The sequence below is a fragment of the Lissotriton vulgaris genome, chromosome 1_1, assembly GCF_964263255.1.
Source record: "Lissotriton vulgaris chromosome 1_1, aLisVul1.2, whole genome shotgun sequence".
Taxonomy (NCBI): domain Eukaryota; kingdom Metazoa; phylum Chordata; class Amphibia; order Caudata; family Salamandridae; genus Lissotriton; species Lissotriton vulgaris.
This window is the reverse complement of record NC_141685.1, coordinates 1,752,688,642-1,752,714,163: the sequence shown is the minus strand read 5'-3', so window position 1 is coordinate 1,752,714,163 and position 25,522 is coordinate 1,752,688,642. Positions and strand designations below refer to the sequence as shown.

The 25,522-nt window shown below is 46.0% G+C and overlaps 1 protein-coding gene across 3 annotated transcripts in view; it reads left to right on the top strand.

The window, feature by feature from the left end:
* Window positions 1–25,522, top strand: part of RASSF3 (Ras association domain family member 3) — a 627,222-nt gene that overhangs the window by 316,130 nt on the left and 285,570 nt on the right. For all 3 annotated transcript variants that reach the window (XM_086919044.1, XM_086919045.1, XM_086919046.1), the window contains exon 2: window positions 2,002–2,129. In XM_086919044.1, coding sequence (XP_086775170.1) covers window positions 2,002–2,129 — 128 coding nt within the window. The remainder of the gene's footprint in view (window positions 1–2,001; window positions 2,130–25,522) is intronic.

Below are 25,522 nucleotides of genomic sequence, written 5' to 3'. Positions count from 1 at the left end.
ATAATATTTCCCTCAGCAGCTTCTGACAACACCCACCAGTGGATTAGGTATCCCCAGCCTCTCACAGGCAGGACAGGAAACGTGTTTCGAAAATGAGTAACTGTCCGTCTGGTGTTAATATGAATGCAGGACTGGTTTAATTTCAGGCTGGCACACATGAGTTATTGATGTTTTTCTTGTGATTATTGATATGCTGTTAATATTTATTTGCAAAAACTTTCCATATATTATTTTTTTTTTTCTCACAACATTTTTTTGCACTTTGTAAATGTTGTATATAGTTCTATTTCAAACATTTTTGAATTGTGCGATTTACTAATGTGGTGTTTCTTTGAAAAGACATACTCTATTGATTTATGAATGTCTTTGTTTCAAATATCAAAAATAAGCAAAATAAAGCTTGAAAACTTTGGAATTAATAGTCTAAGATGTATCACAACTCTATTCAACATAATCCCCCCCAGACATCCTGTTTGCTTATTTCAATATTGAGGTGGTCCAGTCTGGGGAGTTATGGACCCAAGCCTTGCTTGATCAGACTTCCTTGAATCCATAGCAGCAGATTGGGTTTAGAATTTTACACACTGCCCTGTAAACACACGGATCCATCCATTTCATGTGAACTGAAAAGGCTGTTTGTTCAGACTGGATCAATAGCATTTAATTCCAGGACAACAGTTGGAATAAAGGAAAATGTAAACAGTCACTTCTTCATCAGGCCACAGTGTTTTTCACAGCTTACAGTGGCCTCGGTTTCTCTTTTAAAATCCAAAGCGAGGCATCTACTTGCTTCTTTAATATTCAACGTCTTCGTAAAATTCTATATGTGGTTCCGTCTAACTGCTAGAAATCCGTTGTCTAGGTGCCTATTGTATAACGCCTGGACTTTGGTAACTCTATTTGGGGGCACCATCTTATGTTTCTTTTTATTCTTATTTTAAAAAATTGTGCTGGAAATGCATAATTACATCCCTTTTGTGTTTTTTAAAAACAAATTCACAGGAAATTCTGTCTGGCTACCCAAATAATGCTGTGACCCCCACCCAAGGCCAAACCCAGCCTCACCACTCCCAAACTTCACCAGCCACCACTGGTAGAAGAAAGCCTGTGGTTTATGGAAATACTGGGTCAAACTCAGCAGGTTTTTACAGGGCCTTTTCTACAGACATTTCCCACCTGCCCTAAGCTGGTCAAAACTGTTACCAGAAAACACAGAGATTTTAACTGGCGCAGCCAGTAAAACGAGGCCCGGTCTTCATACACCTGGTAAATGCAGTTGTGGAAATAGCAGGCACAATCAGAATCCAACATAGCCCCAACACCCAGGGACACCACTCAGGTGTACTCGTCATGAAGGCCTAAGAGTTTGAGAGCAACTCTGTTGGGAATGTACTCTTGGTGACTCGAGCTGTCACGAGCGCTCAGCTGCGTCTGGCTGCTCGTGGCAAGCTGCGTCTTGCTGCTCGTGGCAAGCTCGTGTTGCTGTTTACACATGTTGTGTTTTGAACTTGTGGAATGTCATCGGTTGTGCTGCATCTGTTAAATGATTATTACAACTCGTGACTTCGAGACGAGAAGAGCTAATAAACCACGTCTCCAACTTTAACCTCTCTCCGTGTCTTCTTTCAACTTCCCTACAAACTCCATCTAAACGCCGGGTCCTTTTTGTAAGTCCACAACTCAGTGTGATTGAATGTGTGAAAGATCTGTCTGACGCATTATATTTTGGAAACATTTGCAAGTGGTAAAACAATATTTACAACAGCTGCATTTGTGTGTACAGTCTCCTATCTTCACCTTTATGGTTTGTTTCTGCTAATTCCACGATTTCAATCTTTTTAAATCGCGGCTGTGATTTACACGCGAGAGTGCAGTTCCCTTTTAACCACTTCACTGTTCCAAATCTCAAAAGTGATCTCCCTGCCCTCTCCGAGGCAGGAAAATATGACGTGGATGGCTGTGCACGAGCCGAAGCAATATCTCATGTTTTTCATCTTTCAGACTGCAAATACACCTGCCACGCCCACTGCCGCGACCTGGTGCACCTGGACTGCCAGCAGAATGGAAAGTCGCTGGAACGCATCCCCGCCTTTGATGCCTGCGACCCCGCCAATAACAACAATAACCAGGTAATGCATGTTTTGTGTGCCGCAGCTGGGGCGGTGCAGGCGGCCCTCGCCCAGTCACGTGCCAACGATTCTGAGAACAAGGTACTTTGTCCATTGGCACCCCTCTAAGTTGTATGAAAGGTGGTTTAAATTCAGTGCCACGTCAGTCATCACTTAATTGACCTGTTCTTCTTTTTGCATTTATTCTGTACTTTCAGTGTTAAAAAACGGGTCGACTGATGTGTGTGCTGCTCTAGGCTGCCAGCGCTGCTGCCAGGGCGTAGGGCTTCCACGTTACTGCATTATAGATTTGAACATTGTACAATATCATGATAGTTTTCTTCTTTAAAATGCCTAGCCCCTGAGATTATTATTTTGAGTATATCCTATGCAAGGGATGTTTATGTAAATCATGAGACTGCATATTGTGTTTAAAGAGTTAATAAAAACACATTTCAACCTATTGAGGAGTATTAAGAGTTGTCTTAGTTCATTGCGCACGTTTCTTTGCACTTGTTTTCGTTTCTTAGGTCTCGAGTCTAATAGGCAGTCTAAGCTGTCTGGGTGCGAAAGACCTTTTGTGGGCTAACCAAAAACTGACAGCGGTCTTTAACTGCTCACCCATTGGTTACCTTTTTTTTTTTAAAAACCTTTATTGAGGCAGATAACAATTACACAGCTTTATTCGCCTACAACCTGGAATCGCAGGCCGGCAGCTTCATTGGTTACCTTTGACTGGCTTTGTTGTCACTTTAATTTTTCCTTGCTTCTTATTTGATGGCTTGCCTTCCTCTTCCTGTGTTGGTCCCTACCCTGAAGCATAACCTCTTTACTACCGTTTGTTATCTTTCCATTGCTCAGAATTAGGGAACTAATATTTTCTTTTTGTTTCAACACTGCATGTTTTTTTCCAACTCTTTCCCTCGTGCTTCTCCCTACCAAATTACCACCCACGCATTCACTGTTGCTCTCTCCCTTATGTGCTGCTCTCTTTTTCTCTTATGTGCCTCTCTACCCCACTCCAGTGTTTCTATCTCTCTGGTGTGCTACTTTTACCCTCATGCCCACCTGGCTTTATATTTATTGTATCCCCTTCTCCCCACTCCCCATTACTCCCCCCCCACCAACTATTCCCAGTCGTTGACTTCTTCCCTGCCCGCTATTCCATTGTTCCCCACCCTTTTGGGTGAGACAGGCGCTGCGCTTGGTTTGCAGGTTTCCTAGAATTTAGGTGGCTTTTAATGTCTGTGATCATGTGCCAAAGTAATCACAAGCATTGGCAAAGCCAATAGGTCCTGCCTCTGAAAGAGTTATTGACTTTGCCAATATGTTTCAGCCATATTGTACACTGGCGTGGCTGATGTTCAGCATGGCTAAAAGTCAGTGGCGTAGAGGAGAGTGTCATGGAGTAGAGTAGTGTATTGCAGGGTGGAGTGGAGTGGCGTAGAGAGTCGTGGAGTGGTGTACAGTGGTGTGGGGTGGTGTGGAGTGGTGTAGAGCAGAGTTGAGTGGTGTGGAGTGGAGTGTAATGGAGTGACATAGATTGTAGTGGCATAGTGTGTTGTGGAGTGTTTTGGAGGGAGTAAAGTGTCATACAACGGAAGGGCGTAGAGTGGAGTAGAGGGTCGTAGAGTAGAGAAGAATAGAGTGTCAGAGTGGAGTAGAGTGTCATAGAGTGGAGTGGCATGGGGCATCATGGAGTGATGTAGATCAGAGTAGAGTGGTCTAGAGGGTGTTGCCTAGAGTGAAGTAGAGTGTTGCAGAGTAGCATGGCGTAGAGTGAAGCAGCGTAGAGTCAAGTGGGGCAGAGTAGAGTGGAATGGTGTAGGGTAGAGTGCAGTGGCATAGAGTGAGAGATGCAGAATTGAGTGGCATAGAGTTTATTGGCGCAGAGTGTTGTAGAGTTCAGTGGTGTAGAGTGCATTAGGGTAGAGGGGCGTAAAGTGTAGTGAGGAGAGCACCATGGTGTAGGGTACTGTGGCATAGAGTGTTGTAGAGTACAATCCAGTTGTGCGGGAACACAATCGCTCCCATTCCAGAAGAACTGTTGCATCGCAAAAAACATATGCCACAATTATTATCCATTAAGTCACTTTATTTACGTTGTTCCAATCTTTTAAATTTTTCGGTTCATCTTGTCACATGAAATACATTAAATGTATAAAAATCTGATGCTGTAGATATGCCCATCCAGGCCTTTTCACAACAGCAGGACATATACATATTACATCCTCAGTAGTGTATAATTCCCAATGCATTTCGGGCTTCCTCTCCGCCCTTCGTCAGGGGTTCACTACAAAGCATAAACAATAACTTTAGACTGTGTGTTTCGACTTTTAAAACGTATTACATTTTGAACTTATAGCATGCTCAATGTGTCTATATTTATAAAATGCTTCCCTCAGCGTATTGCCTCTATTGACCAACAACGAGAGACCTTAATATAATACTACCCCGATCCTCTCACTCTTAAACTAACATTGGGAGTCATATTATGCACATTGTGGAAATGTCGCCCCACTCTCTTCATACGCGAATAACCCAGTGTGCGTTAAACCAAACCTCTTGGAAACGCTTGCGTACCTGTGATGCATGTCCTGATCTCATTCCTCCTTTTTCAAAAGAACCGTCTATAAACTTGCTCATACCTGCTTCCCTTTTTACAACCTGACAAACCCCTCCCCTTCTCATCTGAGGATAAAAGATGTGCACTTCAACCCTACGTTTTTGAATAGAGTGTTGTAGAGCACAGTGCAATGGTTTATAGTGCAGAGGTTAGAGTAGAGTGCAGTGGCATAGAGTGCAGTGTTGCAGAGTAGAGTGGCATAGAGTGGAATAGTGAGGAGTGCAGAGGTGCATAGTGGAGTATAGTGCATTGGCATAGAGTAGAGTAGTGTTGAATGGAGTAATGCAGAGTAGAGTGCAGTGAAGCAGTGTGGGGTGGCGTCGAGTGGAGTGGTGCACAGTAGAGTGCAGTGGTGTGAAATGTTGCAGAGAAGAGTGCAGTGGAGTAAAGAGGAGTATGCATGGTATGGTAGCACACTGTCATTTTAGACAATACATCTTCAATTGAAATGACCATTGCATTTGCACAGGCATACAGTTTTAGTGGTAAAAGTATACAGTGCACAAACGATAATGTGTGGAAATGTCATCACCTTGTGTATTGATTTGTTTTGATCGTATTCAAATATTTGTTTCCACCACACTTCAGAATTACCAAAATTGTGCTTCGTTTGTGCTTTCTTAATTCTGGTATATTCCAAAATATCCGTTCAGTTCATTTACAGAAATTAAAATGTTGTTGTCTCCCCCCAAAAAAGCATTGTACAGCCTTCCTCAGCACACCCCCAGTAGCCAGCATGGTGGTACACCATGCTTGCTGGAAGACAGAGCCCGACCTTTGACCTCTGTTTTTGAATGGACACATGCAACAAAAATAAGAACAAGATTTAAAGGCCGGGTTACAGAAAGGGAACACTTGAAAGGATACAGTCAACAAGGTATGGGCTACGGAACGGACTAACTCAAGCTGGAGAGCCTAAAACAAATGTAGCCAGTAAATAGAAAGTAAGGAAATGTAAGTTACAGGCCACAATCCAATTTAAGCAATGAGCGGAAGGTATTCCCAGGGAAGCTTTCCAAATGTCATGAAGATGTTGTTAGCATCCCAGACAGCTGCTCTGTGTGGTAGGCTTCGACCTAAATAAACTCTCTCTCGAGGTCTCCGATCATGGTTCCAGGGGCGGCTTTAGGCATGTGCAATCTGTGCACCTGCACAGGGCCACCAAACCCCAGGGGCCTCCATGCCAATATATATCCTTAATATAATAATCCTCTGAGGATGGATACATATTTGCGTGGCGGCCCCTGGCAGGGATTTTGCGGCCTCCGGCTCTATTCCACTTCCAAACACACTGACCCCCCTCTTCACTGGCCTCCGCGATCTGCCCCGCCCGGACTCCCTCTTCCGGGGCCCCCTACCTACGCTCCCAACCCAGGGTCGCCATGACCCTAGAGCCACCCCTGATGGTTCATTCATTCACACTGCCTTCAGAAGGCATCACTCCAAGGCTTCTTCCACTCGGCCTGGTTTTTCCCTCAGTGAACATGCCTGGCCTGCTTTTCTTTGCTTCTGTGGCAGCGAGCAGCTTGTGGATCATTCCCCAGATGGTTCGTAGCAGCTCTGCTGACTTCCAGTGCACTGTCCCTTGAGCCACCAGTTGGGTTTCACTTATGTGTGTGATTGTTACAGACAGTTCATGTGTGTCATGATTTTGTGTCAATCAGGCCCAAACCTGATATGGTTGGGCGGTCACCTGTCCCTGTCAAACTGATGCTCAGTTGGCCTTCACAATGCCTGCGATTCTTCTTCACCGTGCTAGGGGCTCTGAGCTGCAGAGTTATAATAGCAACTGTATGGTATTTGCTCTCAGCAGCATCTGGACGCGTCCCCACGTCTCCCTAGGCTGTTGTCCAGACTTCCAAGCAACTTCTTTCAAGGTGGTCCACTGGCTGGGGTTTGCTCTGTAGCTTGAGTGTGAGAGCAAGATGGGCAGGAAGTTTGCAGTATAAACCCCTCCATCCGCTTCTCTCCTCCCTGTGGGAACCACAAACTGTATTGAACCAAAAGCTGATCATGCATTATGTCTGCCCATTGTTAGTGGCGAATTTTGCGCCACAGACGCGAGTGGTGGGCGATATATGGCAATGGCGTTGATGCTACTGTTACAGCTTCATATAGGAAGTAAGGTTGTGCTACTGGGAATGCTCCCTCCTGTGGCGAGGTTTGGGACTGCACTAACAGAGCAGGGGTGCAGTGCAGCAGAGTGAGCAGGTGGGAGAGTGTGACTGTTGGAAAGCGGCCATTGTTCTGCACTGTAACAGGGGTCCATCAGCAGGAGGCACGCATCTTCCCTCTGCCAGTTGATATGACCGCTCATATCAACGCCACCCTCTGAGTAACGCTGAATTCTTAAATGGGATCCGCCCAGTTTAATTTGTTCAAAGGTGCGGCCTGAACAGGGCGACCAAGCGCACTTGTACCCGATTAGAAGTAGATCCCCACAATGGAGTTCATACCGTGTTTGTCTGGGTCTCTTAGCCCCAGGGCACTTTCACAGCTCTGGAGATCACCCACCGTCCACAGGTCCATTGCTTCAGTGGGGTCATAGCGGTAGGCCGGGCCACAAAGACAGGGTTGGTAGATGCACAAATTCTTAACCTCTGTCGAGCAATTTCCATCGGGTGACCAGGTGTTAAACAGACTGTGCATTAAAGGGACTTGTTTACTTGTTTATGTTGTCACGGAGAATCGTTTGGTTCCAGCATCACAATGCCTTATTTATCCTCCAAAGTGTGGCCTTTCCCAATAGAATAACAAACATGGCCTAGATATAATAACAATATTTTTTAAAGAGTATAATGGCTTCATTGACAGAACGTTTTTCTCTGAATAATTATCATGATCAAGCTGTTTGTCTTGCAATTTACTCATCCAACAGGACGCTTTGTGCGTAGGATTAAACCAAAAGGTGGTTCGCTTGGGCCTTCCAGCATGCACTCTTTCGTTTAAATCATCACCTGGTGGGGGTGCTCAGATGTTTTTTTGCTATTTTATAGCAATGGGAATTTGAAGTGTGCACAGCTGGATTGAGGTCTCAGCGGCAACAAGTCTAAGATCTGTTGAACTTCACTTTTTCAGTACTCAAACTGCGATGTCTACTCGTGGTCCAGACTTCTAAGTGCAGTGTCCGAGAAAAACCTCCTCCAAAATTAAACATTTTGTGGCTAGAGGCCTAAGTGTCAAAGTAGCTCAGTTAACAAAGTTCCAGACATAGTAGTGTGTTTGAGTCCCAGTAACAGGGTTCACAAAGAGACCTCTATGTATAAGAATATTTTTTTCTAGTTGCCAATTACACTATTGTTTGGGGCGCCCGAGTATATACATGCATTCGGCACAAGGCGAGTATATTCCAACAGGCAGTCACAACAGTGAGCTCTGATCACAGAGGTCCAGGTAGAGTATAGGCGGTCTTACTTGCCGCCGCCACTTGCTTCAAAATACACCTGTCTTCTGTGTATTGACTTGCCGCATGGGAGCGACAAAATGTAGCTTGTACTGTCCGCCTTTTCAAGTTTCCTTGTCCTCATGCCTGTGGGGCTTTTCACTTGGCGGGACCTACCAACATCCCTAGAAACCCCCGCTTTAAGATTATACAGTACTATTTGCTCCAGCGCGCATACCTCACGCCGGATAAAATCAATAGGTACTTCCCGCTTGCGGATGCGGCCTGCCAGCGCTGCTCTCTACCGGGAGCGGACTTGCTACACATGCTGTGGCACTGCTCTGAGGTGAGGAAATACTGGGAAGTAGTCCTGAAACTCCTCTCACATGGAGCTGAAGAGAGGCTACCGCACACCTGGGAAGCGTGCGTTCTCGGGTTATACAAACGCACTAAGTCCAACAAAGTGCAAGCGCGCTTTTGGGACATGGGCCTCATCACAGCCAAACGCCTGCTCACCAAGCATTGGAAATCTGCTACCCCTCCCCACACGCAGCACTGGCGAACGTCCTTCACTAACTGGGCGCGAGCGGAAAGTGCCGTGCTCCTGAGGGAGGAAACGGCGGGACTACGCAAGTTCCCCATCGCCCAGCTCTGGGACGATCTCCTCCAGACGTATCAGGAGGCCTGCCAGGAACATGAGATGACCTAAGGCGACCACCGCCTGCCTCATAGACGCGCTGGGCGCACTCACATGCCGAGACCTTACCTGGAAGTGCACCATCTCCCCTCCCCCCCGCCCACACACAGCTCCTGTCCTCCTAGCCCTGGTCCCTCTGGCTGCTTACCCCCCCCGCTACATCACACGATGATCTCCTTCATGCCCCCCCCTCCACCCACTCCCTGACCGCGATACATTACCCGACCCCAGTTTTCCCCTGCCGTTATGACGCGTGGGGGATAGTTTAACCGCTGGTCAAGTTCCCCGACCAGACTTACACTTAGCTCTCGATATGGACACTGAGGATAGAGCGACCACTAGGCGACAGCACACTACGAAACGCATGCTACACCTGGAGTACGAAGAGGTACTGACGCTTAGGGCTCCGGCGCACGCAGTGAACAAACACGCGGCAAGGCGGAGTGAACCTGTCCTAACACTGACTGACCGCTGCGCCTGGGGCCTGAGGATTAGTGTGCACGCCCTGCTGCCGCACATGTGGACATCGCTTTTAGGGCTGCGACCTGGACTCGCGAGCATTCACCGGTAGTTTTATGCCTCAGTGAGCTATACCACACAGTGATTGTCATGCACGGTAGAGCATTGCAAATGCGAGCCATACCCACAACCTCCCCGAGACCCGCGCATTGCTATGCATTTATACAGCTCTACACACACCTAGGTGAGGTCCCGGGGAACAAGCTGCAACGACTGCGATGCTTGCCTGAATGACACATTTCTACTGTTGTTACAAAAAAAAAGAGAAAATTAGACTGATCATTTCTTATGGGCAATTCCAAATGACAATGCTGATTCCATCATGTATACTGCCGCTGGACCCCCGGGTTGCCAGCTAAATGGCTGTGTCATCCATGCCGTATCACTCTGTTTCTTGACTATTTGATTCGCCCCTCTGTGGGCCATGCAATGCACCCTGTATGATGATGGACAAATGTGAAATAAAGGTCTTCCAAAAACAAAAACAAAAAAAAAATGCCTGTGGGGCTTTTCACTCTTAAACATTTTTAGCATCTTCAGCTTGGGCGTTGTTAGCCCTTGCAGGTTTGATGGTACAACTTAACAGCATTCCCCAGTTACCTTGCCCAGAGTCTTTATATCACCAGCAGAGGCATGCCACATAAAAAAATCCATTTAGTTCTATGATAATTGAGTTGCAAATGCGTTTTACTTAGTAGGGCACATGGCTTTCCAGTGAACAGCCAAGATGGTATGTTTTAGTAATGATTGGCATTTCCAAGCTACGTGCATCACGAGGAACTCCCATCACATGGACCTACGTAAATGATATATTGAATCAGATGGGTGTTTCTAATGAAGTTCCTGCTGCTGCAATTTATATTTATATGTCAGTGCAAGGCCGCGCGCCAAAGGTAGAACAGGGTGTGTCTGATCTTTAGTTAGCCAGATAATGCATTTAATTGAGCAAAAATCAAGTTCCCATAAAATTGTTTGCAAGTCAGCAGAAGTTAAGGTGTGAATAGCTTACTACATTTAGAATGAGTCATGATTAACTCTTATCTATGAAATAATTCATTTAGTCCCTTTTATTGCAACCCACAGGTTTTATTTATGGACTGGGTAGCTCACTGACGTAGTAGTGTTAAGAAGAAGAAAGCATACAGGACATGGACAGTCAGGACATGTAAATTCATGTTTTGTCATGTGCACCCATAACAGCATTACTGTAGGGCTTGGCCACAGGGGCATAGTCCCTTCAGTGTTGGCAGATTGTGTGTTTTGACACCTTCAAACACATACTGATAAAGAACCGAAATCCAGAATTAAAAGGCTGCTTTTAAAAGAAAGTAACATCTATTGGCAGTGCTTGTGGAGAAGAAAATGAATAATGCAAGGTTGGCCAACATCTAAAGCGCATCTTCTTGGCACCGCATTTGGCAATGGATTGTAGGTAAATCTAAATTTGGTATTTGTAAAGTGCAAACTACTCAGCCCTAAGGGTCTCAAGGCGCGGGGTCTTCGGGAAGATTAAGTGAACTATTGCCCAAAGTCACATGGTGCTGAGCTGAGCTGCTGCCGGTGATCGAACCGTGAGCCCTGCACTGCGGAGTCAGCCTCCCTGGCCTCTGCGCCACACCTCCCCACCCTCACCCCTTTCCCTCTCTCCCCCCTCCCTCCAGTAGGTCTGGTGATGGAATGCATTTTTGGTGACTGGCGATTACCATCTCTTTCCTCTGGGTTTTATTTCTTTTTTTATATGTATAATGTTATTTTAATTTAGGGCATTAATAATGTATGTAGAAATCTGTAAAAAAAATACATTATTAGCAAATACTTCTCATCATTGTATATTCTTAAAACTATGGTTAATCCTTAGAATATCAATCATTAGTGTGTACAATGTATTTAAAGTCTTTCAAGAAATTAAATGAGACCAGTCTATTATATTATATTTGAACCCTCCAATAGTCCTCAGATTGTATTATAATTCTGCCCTGCTCCCACAAGGACTGTATAGAAGAATTCTACGTCACAAACCTTGTAACGCTGCCCGAAGGATATTTAGGTTACATCCACTTTCTTCCATAGTAGGTGGTTCCCCTCCCTGTATCACAATCCAGGAAATTAGGGAGCACCTGATTCTCAAAACGGTACAAAGGCGAATGGGATAAGCGAGAGAGAACGACACTCGTTACCAGCACGATGGTTGGTAGAAGCCCTAGATTGGACTTTGAGAGTCACAGAGGCACAATACGACTCATTGATTTGAGGGGAGGCATCACCTTTATTAGTCCGTAAACTTGTCTGAAAACTGAAGATGAGTAGCGCTCTGCTCCACCGGAAGGTTGATCCCTAATTGATGAACTAAAAAAGGGAAATGCTAACCTAGGAGCAGGTTCTTAGCTTCCAAAGCCACTTCAAAGGAGATAAATGGAACAGGTTCAAAAACAGCAGCCAAGTCAAATAAAAAGTTCAGTCAAAAATCAAATAACAGGAGTCAGTACAAGAAAGCAGGAGAGGGAGGATGAGGAAGCCAACAAAGGAGAAAATCAACAAAGGAGTGGGAACAGAATCAAGGGTGCGAAATATAACCCCAAGAAAAGGAGTCAAAACAACTGATGTTGCCAGCTGCGGTCGTCTGTGCCCCCTAACTCCTTACAGGGCTCTGCACTCTCTGACGTGAAAGTCATCTTCCAGCCCTATGGTGGCTGGGGCAGTGTGATTTAACCCTAAACCTCACAGACTTTAAACTTAGCATGGTTAATGTTTTCATGCCAATTGTTGAAGATGGGAATTTGCTCAGATTTCCATAAATAAGTAGGAAATGATCTAGCCAAAAGCTTAAATATAAATATTCATTTCATGTGGTATATAAATATACCTTGAATTTGATGGAGAATATCCTGAAGTACAATTTGTGGGTCTGGCGGGACTAACATTCCTCTCTGACTTCTTATGAAACTTCAGATTTCCTCCCATTATATATTTAAACACGGACAGGTCCAGGAGATATGCAGCCAAACCTGTCGTACAAGTAGGAGTACTCTTATGGAGGTAAGCTGGAGTGCAGTAAAATATCCATTTGGACAAAAATGCATAAGCCAATAATTTACTCCCCTGACTGCTAAACGTTATTTAGTTGATGCTCTTCCATATGTCATTGCTGATTATTATATCAGCATCTTGAACTCATTTATTAATCATTTCTGTAGTAGTATCTCCTGATTTGACTTTATACACCTATGCATACCCTACAGCAATGCCCCAACCACATGCTTAGCTAACTAATTGTTTTACCCAGTTCACATGATAATTTAACTTTATTTCCACCTTCACCAGAAAGCACATAATTTGATTTATGACAGCCAAAACTAAGGTTTTAGCCCACCATGGGATTTTCTTTTTGAAAAGTAAAGAAATTGAAAGTGTTCCCTAGGTTTCCATCATGTTGAAGGAGCTGTATACCCGCATTGAATACCCATACTTCGTAATTCCATGCACCTATCCCCAGTTTTGTACGCCCTGGTTCTTCACGGCATTCACACTGTTCCAAGTACCACCGTTGACACAAGACCTACTAACCAGCTTCACACATCACTGATTACATCATTGGCTAAAACACATAAAGTATGTTACGTGTTTGTATGTCTTGTCTCATAACTTGTCATGGTTAAATTATAAAATGCAAATAAAAATATGTTTTAAAAAAAATACAATGTTGATGGAGCTGTATGACACACTTTAAAGCATTGACAGGAATCCCTGTGACGGCGGATCCTGCAAATGTGCGAGATGTCCAGTGGGACAGTGGACATCTCTACATTTGGAGTGCTGTTACTCAGCCAGGGCGACGGAGTAAAATACTCTGTTGCCCTGAAGGAGTAACGCACTCTAAATCAAGCCCAATGTCAGCGGCAGGGACAAGGTAGTCTCCGCTGCTGACATACTGAAGGTTCAGACTACTGTAAGTGAGGCAGGCGGATATTCTGTATGGTGTAGGATACTTTGTCACTTTTGCAATGGAGTATCCGTTCTGCAGTGCTCTAAATAAGGCCCACAATCTTTGATTGGGCACTGATAGCCTACCATCCTCTTTTAATTGACAGAAAATACTCAAACCTATGCTAGGGCATTAATTGGCCCACACAATGTTTGAGATTAGAGTAGCTATCTGCCGAAAACCTCTGCCTATAGAATGCAGATTACTGTGGAAAACAGAAAGATAAAAACACAGAGAACTGCCATTTTCACCAAGGCTACACAGCCTTTTATGGGGAGGGAGAGGCACTTCCATCATTCCATAAGTGCGTGGACCTAATACGGGAAATATAATTCAGTTAGTATAAACTTGCATGGTTCTCTTAAATTTATATACCCAAATATTTTATGGTTTCTGTGCGTTACAGATGCGCACGATGATCGGAAAGCTCTTTTTCTATGTTTATCTAAAGAATAGAAGATCATTTTAATCCACTCAACACTGGAAACATCTTGAAAGTCTCCCTCCTGGTGGAGGTTTTGACGTCACTTGCAGAACGGCACACTTAAGTGACAAGATCCCGTGATGACGCTATCCACCGAACCACACTAAGCGGAGGTTACATTCACCACAGTCTGTGAACGTGTGGTTGATGGTCTCCGAGACCAAAAGTTCTGAGACTGTGGTACTGAGACTTATGCAGTTCATTCCCCCCTTTCTGATAGATAACAAATAGTGCCCCCAGACTGAGAAGATCCAACAAAGAAAGTGGATGCCCTACCTTTTAGGCGCTTGAAATCTCAGCTCCTTGCGTAGTAATCAGCAACCTTGGCAGACAGATACTACCGCTGAGCTTCTCTCTGCACTAGCGCACAGACTGGAGTTTTGGCTTCGTCTCTACTTTCTACAATCCCAAGCAGTTCCACTCCACAGGTCTTCACAGGAGAGGGGGAGGTGGAGAAATGTCAGAGAACTCAATGTGGATTCAGGTTCTTTTCGATCCCAGTCTATGGCTGTGATACTTCCTCATAGAGGCTCCTCTCAATTACGCTGGTTGGGATCCCCGTCTTCTGTGGCTGCCATCTTGAACATGTGCGGGGGGGGGGGGGGGGGGGGTTGGCTTCCCTTGACGTTTATTAGTGGAACCAGATGTTGCATCTTGCGGGTGCCGCAGCCTTTCAGTTTTGTTTCTTATGCATTTTATTGCAACTTTCACATTTTGGACTTGATTCAGCTTGGCGTTTTACCCACCTCAGCGATAGCATAAAATATAAACACCTAATTAAATGGACGTATTGGCATTTACATATCGCAAACCTAGCTTAATAGCAATGGAGTGCTGTACGTCAATTTGGGATCTACCGTTTTGAGTTTCACAAAGGCACTATATTTCACAGATTTACAATTGCATTGCATTTCTTACATACTTACAATTACCAAGGGTGACTTAAGTTTAGAACCCAGGTCACCAGATCCTAAGTCTGCAGTTTAGCTACTAGACCAGACCTCCTTCCTCACAGGTTATTGTTACTCTTTGGTACAGCAGCACTTTAAAGCCTCTAGGAAAACTACTGGTTGTCATGTTTCAAGATGAAATGGACAACTTGGCAGAAAGTCAAAGGACCCATCACATATCTTTGCTAACCCAAAAGATTGCCCATTTCTGTTTGCCGGGGCATCCATCCTGCAACAGGAAAATTCCCTCTTGAGCAGAAGTAATGAAGGCGTTGAAGCAGCGGTGGCGGCTGTTCCTTGGTCATTCCCTTCTTTTCCGCCTTTGGCCATTGCATGCTCCATGCGGTGACAACCATGTGTCTGTCAAGGCGATGGACAGGCCCCTCCACCAGTGACAACTGGAGTAGACTTTAGTGGAGTTCCTTTCTTTAGAATTCGACCTTTAAAACCCAGCATCTCTGATATTTGCCCAACTACAACACAGGCCTACGTAAGAAACTCTGACTCTGCTCTCTTAGGGGCAGATTTACAAGCCCCTTGCGCCACTTTTGCGTCACTTTTCCCATGTTAAAAATTACGCAAAAGTGGAGCAAGGGCCTTGTAAATACGCCCATTAGTGTCCTCCTGTAGTGAAAACAAAAAAGTCATAAATGTTTCCATTTATAACAAATGCCATTTAGATCATTTTTGTTTCCCTTTGAAAAATTGCATATTTGTTTAGAAATACACCCCAGGAACCTATTTTGAAAGTATTATGTGCATGAAACTCCTATAGGCGTAAGTAAGGGTGTCATGGGGACAGTATGGGACACGTGTGTGCTTTGTTTTAACAGTTTCTAGGCTCCAGACATCAGCTTTTTTATGGGGCTGGTTGTGGAGGGCATACTGTTCAAAAGAATGAAAGCTCATATTGTTTTTTCCTGGCCTTTAATTGCCTGGAGGGAGGCCGAGGTTTCATATACAATGTCCAGGGTGTTTCTCTTCTCTTAAAAGAAGATGCGCTTCAGAACACTTCTCAGAGTGGTAATACAAGTGTTTTTAAAGTTGACAGGGCTGCGTCAGTCTTTTGATGCAGCTCAGCATCAAAAACTGTGTGTGCGCTCCAGATGTGGCACACAGAAAACCACAAATTACTTCAGAAGCGGCCTCCGTTTTGGGGCATGCATGTTACGCCAGAAATTTGTTTTATAAGTGGTAGCAGAATCGAGAATCAGACACGGTACCCCAGCTGAGTCTCTGTGTCCTTCAGCAGTACTAGTAATACTGGCCTAAAGCACTAGACGTAGTGCTCCAACTGAGGCTCCGTGTGCTTCAGTAGCACTACAGGTGAACCCCAGTGAACTGGGCCTTATGCACTAGACGCAGTGCTCCAACTGAGGCTTCGTGTCCTTCAGCAGCACTACAGGTGAACCCCAGTGAACTGGGCCTTATGCACTAGACGCAGTGCTCCAACTGAGGCTTCGTGTCCTTCAGCAGCACTACAGGTGAACCCCAGTGAACTGGGCCTTATGCACTAGACGCAGTGCTCCAACTGAGGCTTCGTGTGCTTCAGTAGCACTACAGGTGAACCCCAGTGAACTGGGCCTTATGCACTAGACGCAGTGCTCCAACTGAGGCTTCGTGTCCTTCAGCAGCACTACAGGTGAACCCCAGTGAACTGGGCCTTATGCACTAGACGCAGTGCTCCAACTGAGGCTTCGTGTCCTTCAGCAGCACTACAGGTGAACCCCAGTGAACTGGGCCTTATGCACTAGACGCAGTGCTCCAACTGAGGCTCCGTGTGCTTCACCCAGTACCACAGAGGAGCCCGGTTTTATCTGGGCGTCATACACCGCATGTGGCTCTGACAGGCGTTGCGGTACTCCCAGTGACCAGTGAGGGTAGTGTGAGTTGTACAGTTGTAGCACAGCCTCCTCGTGTTGTTGATTCCTTCTTTCTTCCTCTCCATCCCAATATTCCTCTATCCATTCCTTCCCCAGTGGCCTAGTCCTAGTGTTTACCTACTCAGGTCATCCTATATGATAAATCAAGATGCTCTAGGACAGGGCCAGCGTGCATGCATGTGTGTGCGTGTGTGCAGCTTGCAGTGCTGCAGCACCTCTTCTTTGCATGTGAGGTCGTGTGCACTGTTGCTGCACGTGCCTCCAGCTCTGCTGGGTAATATCAGTGCGTGTGTATCAGGAAGCATGCACTACAGCTGCTATGAGCGTAAGTGGGAGGAGCTTTCGAAAAAAAATGTCATTGTCCAACAGCAAAAAACGAATGGTGTTCCCAACGCTTGCTTTCAGTTGCAATCAACCTGTTTATGAAAAATTGCAGGAGTAATGAAAATTGTGTTGCATGAGTTTTGACCCGGTGGTGACTTCACCTGCCTTTTGACATTAAGAACATCAGTAGGAGACAATAAAGATCATACAATAAAAATTAAAATAAAACGAAAACGAGCTAAACATGGAAAATAGCTCGCTAGTGGCTGCAGTGCAGCCCTGCACAGAGAGAGCAGTACCCAGACTCGAGTTCACGTCAACTTTCAATGTAAATTCAGAACCGCTGCCTCTCTTTCATGCTTCTCTGACCTTAACATGAAACCAACCCCCAGCACCGGCACACCGCGGTGCATTATTTACTGTTTACAGCAGGCAGGCCTTTTGTCTGTTTGAGGTGAGGAGCCTGGCGCGGCTCCCAGGACAAAGGGTCTGGCAGGATGGGGCGGGGCAAAGAGACAAGCTAGAACCGTGAGTGACTGACGCACATCCCTCTAACTCCCCCAACCCCCCTGAGTGTCGCACATAAACCGTGGGACGGTGGCATCCCCATACCCCACCAACCCCCCGGAAGTGACACACATAAACCGTGGGACGGTGGCACCCCATACCCCACCAATAACCCCCCGGAAGTGGCACACATAGACCGTGGGACGGTGGCATCCTCAAACCCCACCAACCCCCCCCGGAAGTGGCACACATAGACCGTGGGACGGTGGCATCCCCAAACCCCACCAACCCCCCGGAAGTGACACACATAGACCGTGGGGCGGTGGCTTCCCCAAACCCCACCAACCCCCCGGAAGTGACACACATAGACCGTGGGACGGTGGGATCCCCATACCCCACCAACCCCCCGGAAGTGACACACATAGACCGTGGGACGGTGGCTTCCCCATAACGCCACCAATCCTCCGGAAGTGACACACATTAACCATGACATGGTGGCATCCTCCTCTCCCCACGGCGAGGGCCTAGCCCCGGAGGCGTACCGGCCTACAAGGAAGTCTGGTGGCCACAATTCACGCTTGTGTCTCTGAAAGGCCAGTTGGGCTGGCTTATATGCCGACCTAGGGACCCACCTTCGTTCAGTGCTGCTGCCCTGCAGTGCAGCCTCCTAGAATGTTCCGTACTGCGGCCTGAGCTGGACCAAACTCTAGTGAGTTTTTTTCTTTCCCGAAAGACTCCATCACTGACGTGGTATCATCTTGCCGGCTGCGCCAGTGGTCGCGCGAAGTAAACCACTCTAATTCAATGTTTCACTCTCTTAATGGAACATAGTGCTGTGTCGAAATGGTGCTGCGAACCAAGGAAACGCCAGCTTTATATACTGCTTATTGATCCACTAATAGAAAGCGTCTGGTTCCCGAGTCAGTGCTATGGTTCTGCGCGAGCGATGTATTACGGCCCTTTCTATAAGTTAGGACATGTCGTTTACGTTGCAATGGATGCCTGTGCTTCTGCTAGTAAAGGGAGCTCGGTGGCTTTGAAGGAAGTCTGTGTTTTGCACAGAACGTCTGTTTGTTCTGGTTTCATTCTTTCAGCTTTGATGCTTGGTATTGTCAAAGTGATAGCTGAGATCTGAGATTATAATCACAATACCTACTGGTCATTACCCTTCAGTGCTGCACTTACACTGATGTACCAACTTCTGCAGCCCATGTCTGCTCTAAGAATCTGCACTTTTATGGCATTCCCTGAGACTTTGCTATTTATAGTAGAGGTACAGACAGCCTCTTGCAAGACGTATTGCCAGTATACAGTGGGCTTAGAGACTGCCCATTGCTTACCATTGGCTGGCTTCATCGTCACTCTCAAATGCTTGCTTGTTTGGTAGCTTGAGAGGGCTGCACTTCCTCACCTTGTGTTTGCCCCTCACATGGAGCATGCAGTAGCAGACTGAGCGTCTCCCCACTGCTTTTACGCAGTGTGAAGCAGAAACATAAAATGATAATAATTTAGCGTTATCATTTTATGCTGCTTCCTGCTGCTTTGCGGGCAGGGCTGCCCTACTCTTGGAGCAGGGCTGGGGAGGAGTGGTTTGCCCACTCCTCAGTGCACAATGACTGTTTGGTCGGCCCTCTTGGGACGCCCAAATCAGTCATGCGCACTTTCCCTGTTACATTACAGCCTGCATGGAGAACATGCCCAGGCCCCCCATTCTCTGGTTGAGCGTTGAACCAGGATGCTCAAAACCAATAATAACGCTGCATTGTGATTGGTCAGTGGGGCCTGCTTCCCGTTCCTCGATGTGCACGAGGAGAGCATCAGAGATGCCAGGACCGCCAGGCAGCAAGGTAAGTTTTTTTTATTTAAATATATATATTCACCATGAGCGAACCCAGTCTCACGATGCACAAGCGCCCACCACCCACGAGCCATGCCAGCCGCCACTGGGAGCATGGACTTGTTACTTGTGTCCTTCCACTGCTTGCTTTTCAAGCACTTTTTCATTCTGTTGAAGCACTCCTCCACAGTGCATGTGTTTTGCAGCTGTCTCCCTCGTGTGCTTCTCATACCCCCTCCATGTTCCTCTTTCTCTCCAGTGTGCTTCTCACCCTTCCACATCGTGATGTGCTTGCCCTCAAGTTCTTCTTGCCACCACCCCTCTTGCTTTCACGCACGTGTACTTTTCTTTCTTTCCCCGAGTACACATTGGTCTAGCTCAACGATTTGCCCTCTACACTCCCCCTCTACACTGCACGTTGCTCTCTCTTTGTCATTTTCGCCCCTACCCAATATTCAGTGCTGCTTAGACCCCCATTTCCTGGTGTTGTTTTCTCACACCCACTCTCCTGTGTTGCTTCCTACTAGCTATGTTTTCCCCTCAACTGAGATCCCCCCCCTTTTCAGGAAAAGAACGCTTTCATTCGTTTTGGTTTGCTTTTAAATTACCCATCCAAATTGGGTGCATAACAAAAAAGGAAAAACAGAAAAGCAGCTGCATGCATATTTTTTAGGTATGCTCATGGTTCTGTGCATACCTACAAAATGATGTGAGCAGCTGCATCCTTGACTTATTTTGTATTATTCTTTTGAGTGCTGCACTGCATCCCCGATATTGTGCAGCATGTTGTGCAGCATGGCTCAAAACCATTAGCAAAGCCTATTGGCTACCCGGTCAGGAGTCTGTCTTTTTAAATTCAGGGTGATTTTTGCCCTTAACTCAACTTTTAAAAAGCTTATGTTATTTTTCATTGTAAAGTACACATTCTGTCATTAGTAGGGCTTTTCCAACATGATTCTATATAACCATCACATACAGTAGTCTGATTCGGCTGTATTGTGTTGTATCCTGTTCTTTGGTAGGGAGCTGGCCTTAGTCATTAAACTGTGGGTGTACAGTTCTGAACGCAAGGGTTAGGACCAAAGGGCTTTACAGTTGCTTTATACATCTTCAGTGCATGTAGACAAGCCTAGGCTGTGCTGTGTGTATGTCCATTTTCACCCACTAAGGCTGGTGGCATAAAGTCATGATGTACTTTGCTTGGACCATTTACTGTCTTACTAGATCTAACAGGGACTCGTGTTCCAATTGACGTCTGTCCATCTCCAGCCAGGTCGTCTGCCGCAGAGACATTGTTGGGCTAGAGCGGCCTATGAAAGAATGCCCTCCTGTGCTTCCAGCCAGGTTATGATGAGCTACACAAAGTTACCTCACCAGGGTACCTTCTCGTTCAGGGTGGGGCCCCTCACCCTTACTAGCCAGCTCCTACAAACAGGCAGTGATGGCCCTCCCTCGCCCCAGCAGGGTCTAACGTGCATCCCATGGAGGGGATGCGGGGGCACCACACCCACAGAGATCCCACTGGCAATCTCACCCAGACTTTATCAAAGAGGCCCCTTTATGCATTTTCATTTTTTTTCTCCATAAAGCAAGACTATGATGCGTTCATGTAGGACAAACAGGGAGAATTATTGTGACAAACGGGCCATTTACTGATTTAAATAGTTCCTGGCAGCCTTAGTGGATGTTGTCAATTCAGTCTGCAAATTAATAGTTTTCTATAGTTAGGGCTCATTCACCATGCCCTCTGTAATATGAGTTTAACAAAGGGTTTATCAAATCACCCATCATGGCTTTTTCTCCACTTGCATAATCGCCACCTACTTCTTGGCTTTAAAAGCAGAAAATCACCCATTCTTCCGTTTCTTTAAAAAAAAATTGCAGCAGCCCTAATTCTATGGCATTATGTACACTCCAGTCTAAGGGAGGGAGGGTGAGCGGTCGGAAGATGCACATTACATTGCCTCAAGCGTCCCTAACTAGGCCTGGTAGAAACTTTGTATAACCCCGGACAGTCTGTTTTTTGCGGTTTTATATAGCTCAAACTCGACCGAAGGTATTGGAGCACTTTACATGAGCACCAGTTGCAATACACCGGAGCGCGCTAAGTACAACGCTTTTGAAAGTAAATGGAGACTGAGGTACAGTTGATGAACACGTGGGAAGTGTGCCTGTGGCAGTCGGAGAGTAATGCTTTTCCTCTGCTCGAAGGACAGTTTGCTGCTGTGGTTGATGTCGATTTCCAGCTGGATCCTTACATTGCCACGTGTGCAAGAACGGGCACACTCATTGCAAGTGGCTCAGAAGGACGCTGTAGCACGTACGTGCTGCCGCCATCTTGTGACCATGTCCTTGTGTCGCAGGGAACCACATACTTACTTCTTGTGATGGACAGAGTGGTTTGTGAGTTAGCGTCTTTAGCCTTCGAGAACACTCACCGTTAGCACGTGTGCAGGGGCGGCCTTAGGCATGTGCAAGCTGTGCACCTGCACAGGGCCACCAAACCCCAGGGGCCACCACACCAATATATATACTTAATATAATAATCCTCTGAGGATGGATACATATTTGCATGGCGGCCCCTGGCAGGGATTTGGCGGCCTCCAGCTCTGTTCCACTTCCAAACACCCTGAACCCCCCTCCCTTCACTGGCCTCCACGCTCCCCCCACCTGGACCCCCTCTTTAGGGGCCCCCGACCTACGCTCCTTGCCCATGGCCACCATGAGCCTAGAGCCGCCCCTGACGTGTGTCTTCATGGTACGATTTCCCGCCATGTTCCAAGGAGCGGCCCGTGCTCTGTAGTTCAGGGACAGCTATTGTCCAAATTGTTGGGTCAGCCTAATAAATGCCCTTGACAATTACCGGTCCTGGGACCACATACGTGGAATTCGTTTCCTCCTCATCTCTTGCAAATACTTTCATCCATTCCAGTCAGGAAAAGTTTTGCTGTTATCATTTCAGTTCCTTATACACACAGGTGAAATTGCATTTGCTTGATTAGGCAAGGGAAGCTCGCTATGCAAGTATGTTTATTCATTTTTTTCAATTCAACCTTTCAGTCTTTCATTCAAATAAGAAGACGAAGTAATAGCCCTTGTCTCACGAGCAGTAACATCACCGTCATATAAAATTTGATTTTGATGATCACCTATACATTTTTTTTACCAGCCTTTAACGACTCGAGGTTGCAGGGAGCTAATTAACAACTATAATTAAAGATTATTTGAAGCTGTTCTTGGACCAACTAACCCCAGTGAAAGAGCACAGAGAACTGGCTTTATGCGAGGTCAGTTCTAAAAGAAGCACAATATTTTTGGGAGCTTTAAGTTGAGGATTGTAGATTTTTCTTATTGCACAACAACTTACATTGTGAAGATATTTGGTGAGGCTAGTCTTTTAAAACAATCTTTTTTGTCATTGCTGCAAAGTGACTCCTTAGCAACATGTAGGCACTCTACAAAACAATTTTTCAATATTTTATTCAGACACTCTGTCAGCGTGGGTAAGGGCCCATTCAAATTTCGTCAAGCGGTGGGAGGCTCCCTTTCTCATCCCCGGTGAGGTTACCCAGTGACGAGCCTGTTGTAAGTGAAGAGGTCAGATGCCGGGAGTGCGTAGTCTTCCTGAAGCTGGCCAAATGGGATAATCCCATCCTGATCATATAGCGAACCTACTCTCTTACATCCCTTCTCACGCCAATGCTGGAACGGTTCTGATGGAGTCATCGGGGAAGGGGAACGTAGTTAAACTGTGACGAGTCGCTGTTGCGTCCCAGACTTTTAAGGTAGTTGCCGTTATTGGGAAAGAGTAGAGCCCCCATGACCTAAGTTTATGCGGAAACCAGATCTCCCTCCATTTATATTTACCCCTGCTATAGTTTGGTCCATAAATGACCAGTGTTTCTCTGAAAGGGAGCGTTTCCACTCCAAAATAAAGCATAGTTGGGACGCCTGAAAATATCTTGATACCACTAGGACCCCCATACCCCCTCCCGACTTAGAATTTGCAGATTTGGCAGAGTTGCGGGTGTTTCCCGGCCCATATGAAGCAATTGATGGCTCTTTGCAAGTTAAATAAGGTAGACGAGGGTGGGGAGAGGGGAATAGTTTGAAAAATATACAGTATATACGAAATAATCATCATCTTGACTGCAGCGATACCTTCTGACCACGAAAGGCCAGTTCGGCCCCAGATAGCTAAAGTTTTAGGGGTTTGCTCCAAAAGTGGACTATAGTTCACCGTTTGCGTCCTCTCGGGGGGGGGGGGGTGCGCACTAGAAGAATAGCTAGATATGGTATATGTTCATTAGCCCAGGTAAAAGGAAATTGTTTACTTAGAGCCGCTACTGTTTCAGGAGTGGTTGAAAGATTAAATATTTGCGATTTGGAGAAGTTTACTTTAAAGCCAGACACCTTGCTAAAACCACTGAACATCTTCACCAAAGCCGTGAGTGAAGTCACTGGGTTTGTCAATGATAGGACCACGTCATCTGTATAGGCCTATGGAATGTACGTCTGCCCCTAGACAATTCACCGATATTAGTGGGTTCTCTCTGATTCTTTGCGCCATTTGCTCCATGTACCGAGTGACTATTAATAACGGGGACAAGGGGCATCCCTATCTTGTGACTGTATATATAGCTAAGGATCCGGAGGAGAATCCATTCACTATTATGAAGGCTCTGGGCTTGTTGTAAATGCATCTTATCCAGTTAAGGAAGTTCTCACTGAAACCAAATCAATGGAGTATGTCGAATAGGAACAGCCAGTGGACCCTATCAAAGGCCTTCCCTGCATCCACAGAGAGAAAAAGGGCCTCTGTCCGAGATTAGCAGCAAATAAAGCCTGTGAGGTGTATGAACCGTTTGGTGTTGTCCCCACATTGTCTCCCAGGGATAAACCCGGCCTAGTCTGGGTCAATCAGACCAGCCATGTAAAGGCTAATGAGGCGCCAGTATGCTCGTGAAAATTTTCGCATCAACATTGAGCATTGAGATCGGGCGATAAGAGGCACATTCTACGGGGTCTTTAGATGGGTTTTAATATAACCGAAATAGAGGCTTCTGAGAGGAAGTGAGGCAAACACCTTGACTCTATAAATGAGTTAAAAAGCAGTGTTATCAAAGTGGCGAGAGTCTGACAAAATTTCTTATAAAATAGTGGGGTAAACCCTTCTGGCCCCAGGGATTTGGAGGTTTTGAGGCGGGCTATTGCCATCACTACTGCATCAATTTGAATGGGATGGTCAATATGAGATGCAATATTGGGGGGAGCTTAGCCAAGTGTACGTCATGGAGATATACATTGATATCCCCCGTAAAAGCATCTTCCCCCATATAAAATCTGCTATAAAATGCTCGGATAGCATCTGAAATTTTTGAGTCTGAGTCTACTTTTGCTCCAGAAGGAGCTTTAATCGCCGTTATTGTTCCTAAAACCTCCCTCTAGTGCAGCCTGTGAGCTAACATGCGGCCAGCTCTATCACCACTAACAGAAAAATGTATGCCGTAGTCGTGGTAGGGCATATTCTGCTCTGTCAAGGTCCAGGCAATGCAAAAGTAAGCTTTCTTTTCAAGCTCCCTCCATATGCAAGGAGCACCTGTACGTTTATGTATGGATTCAAGTTCTGCTACTGCCGCCTCTATCTGGTTTCTCTGTTCCTTCTGGAAACTGTTTTCACCGGTTGAGCTTGCTATGAATTCACCATCTATTACTTATTTTAAGGATTCCCATATAGAAGCGAGGCGAGCCTCCTCGCTATCATTGATGGTTAGATAATCTGGAATCGCTTTATGAATTGCCTTTGTCGTCTGGTCAGATTGGAGCATGGCGTCCCTAAAAAGCCAGCGTGATGAACGTAGCTGGAAGGCACCTAGATTCAGCAAAAGCGTAATCAGGGCATGGTCCGAGAGAGAGTGAGGTTCAATTGTTGCTTCAGTTACACATCCCCTTAAGGCATCAGTGGTTAAAAAATGGTCTATGCGCACATAAAATGTATGCGCGGCTGAAAAGAAGGTATAATTGCTATTGGAGGGGTGTGTTTGTCTCGATATGTCAGTCAGGGAGCTACTCGTAAGCCACTGATGGCTAAGCATGGGCGAATTTTGCGAATCTCGCGTTCGCGAATTTTGCGGATTTGCGAACTCGCAATCCGCAAAATCCGCGAATTCTCGCGAATTTGCGGATTTTTTTTTGTGTTTGCGCGGGTTTCTGCTAGTTTGCG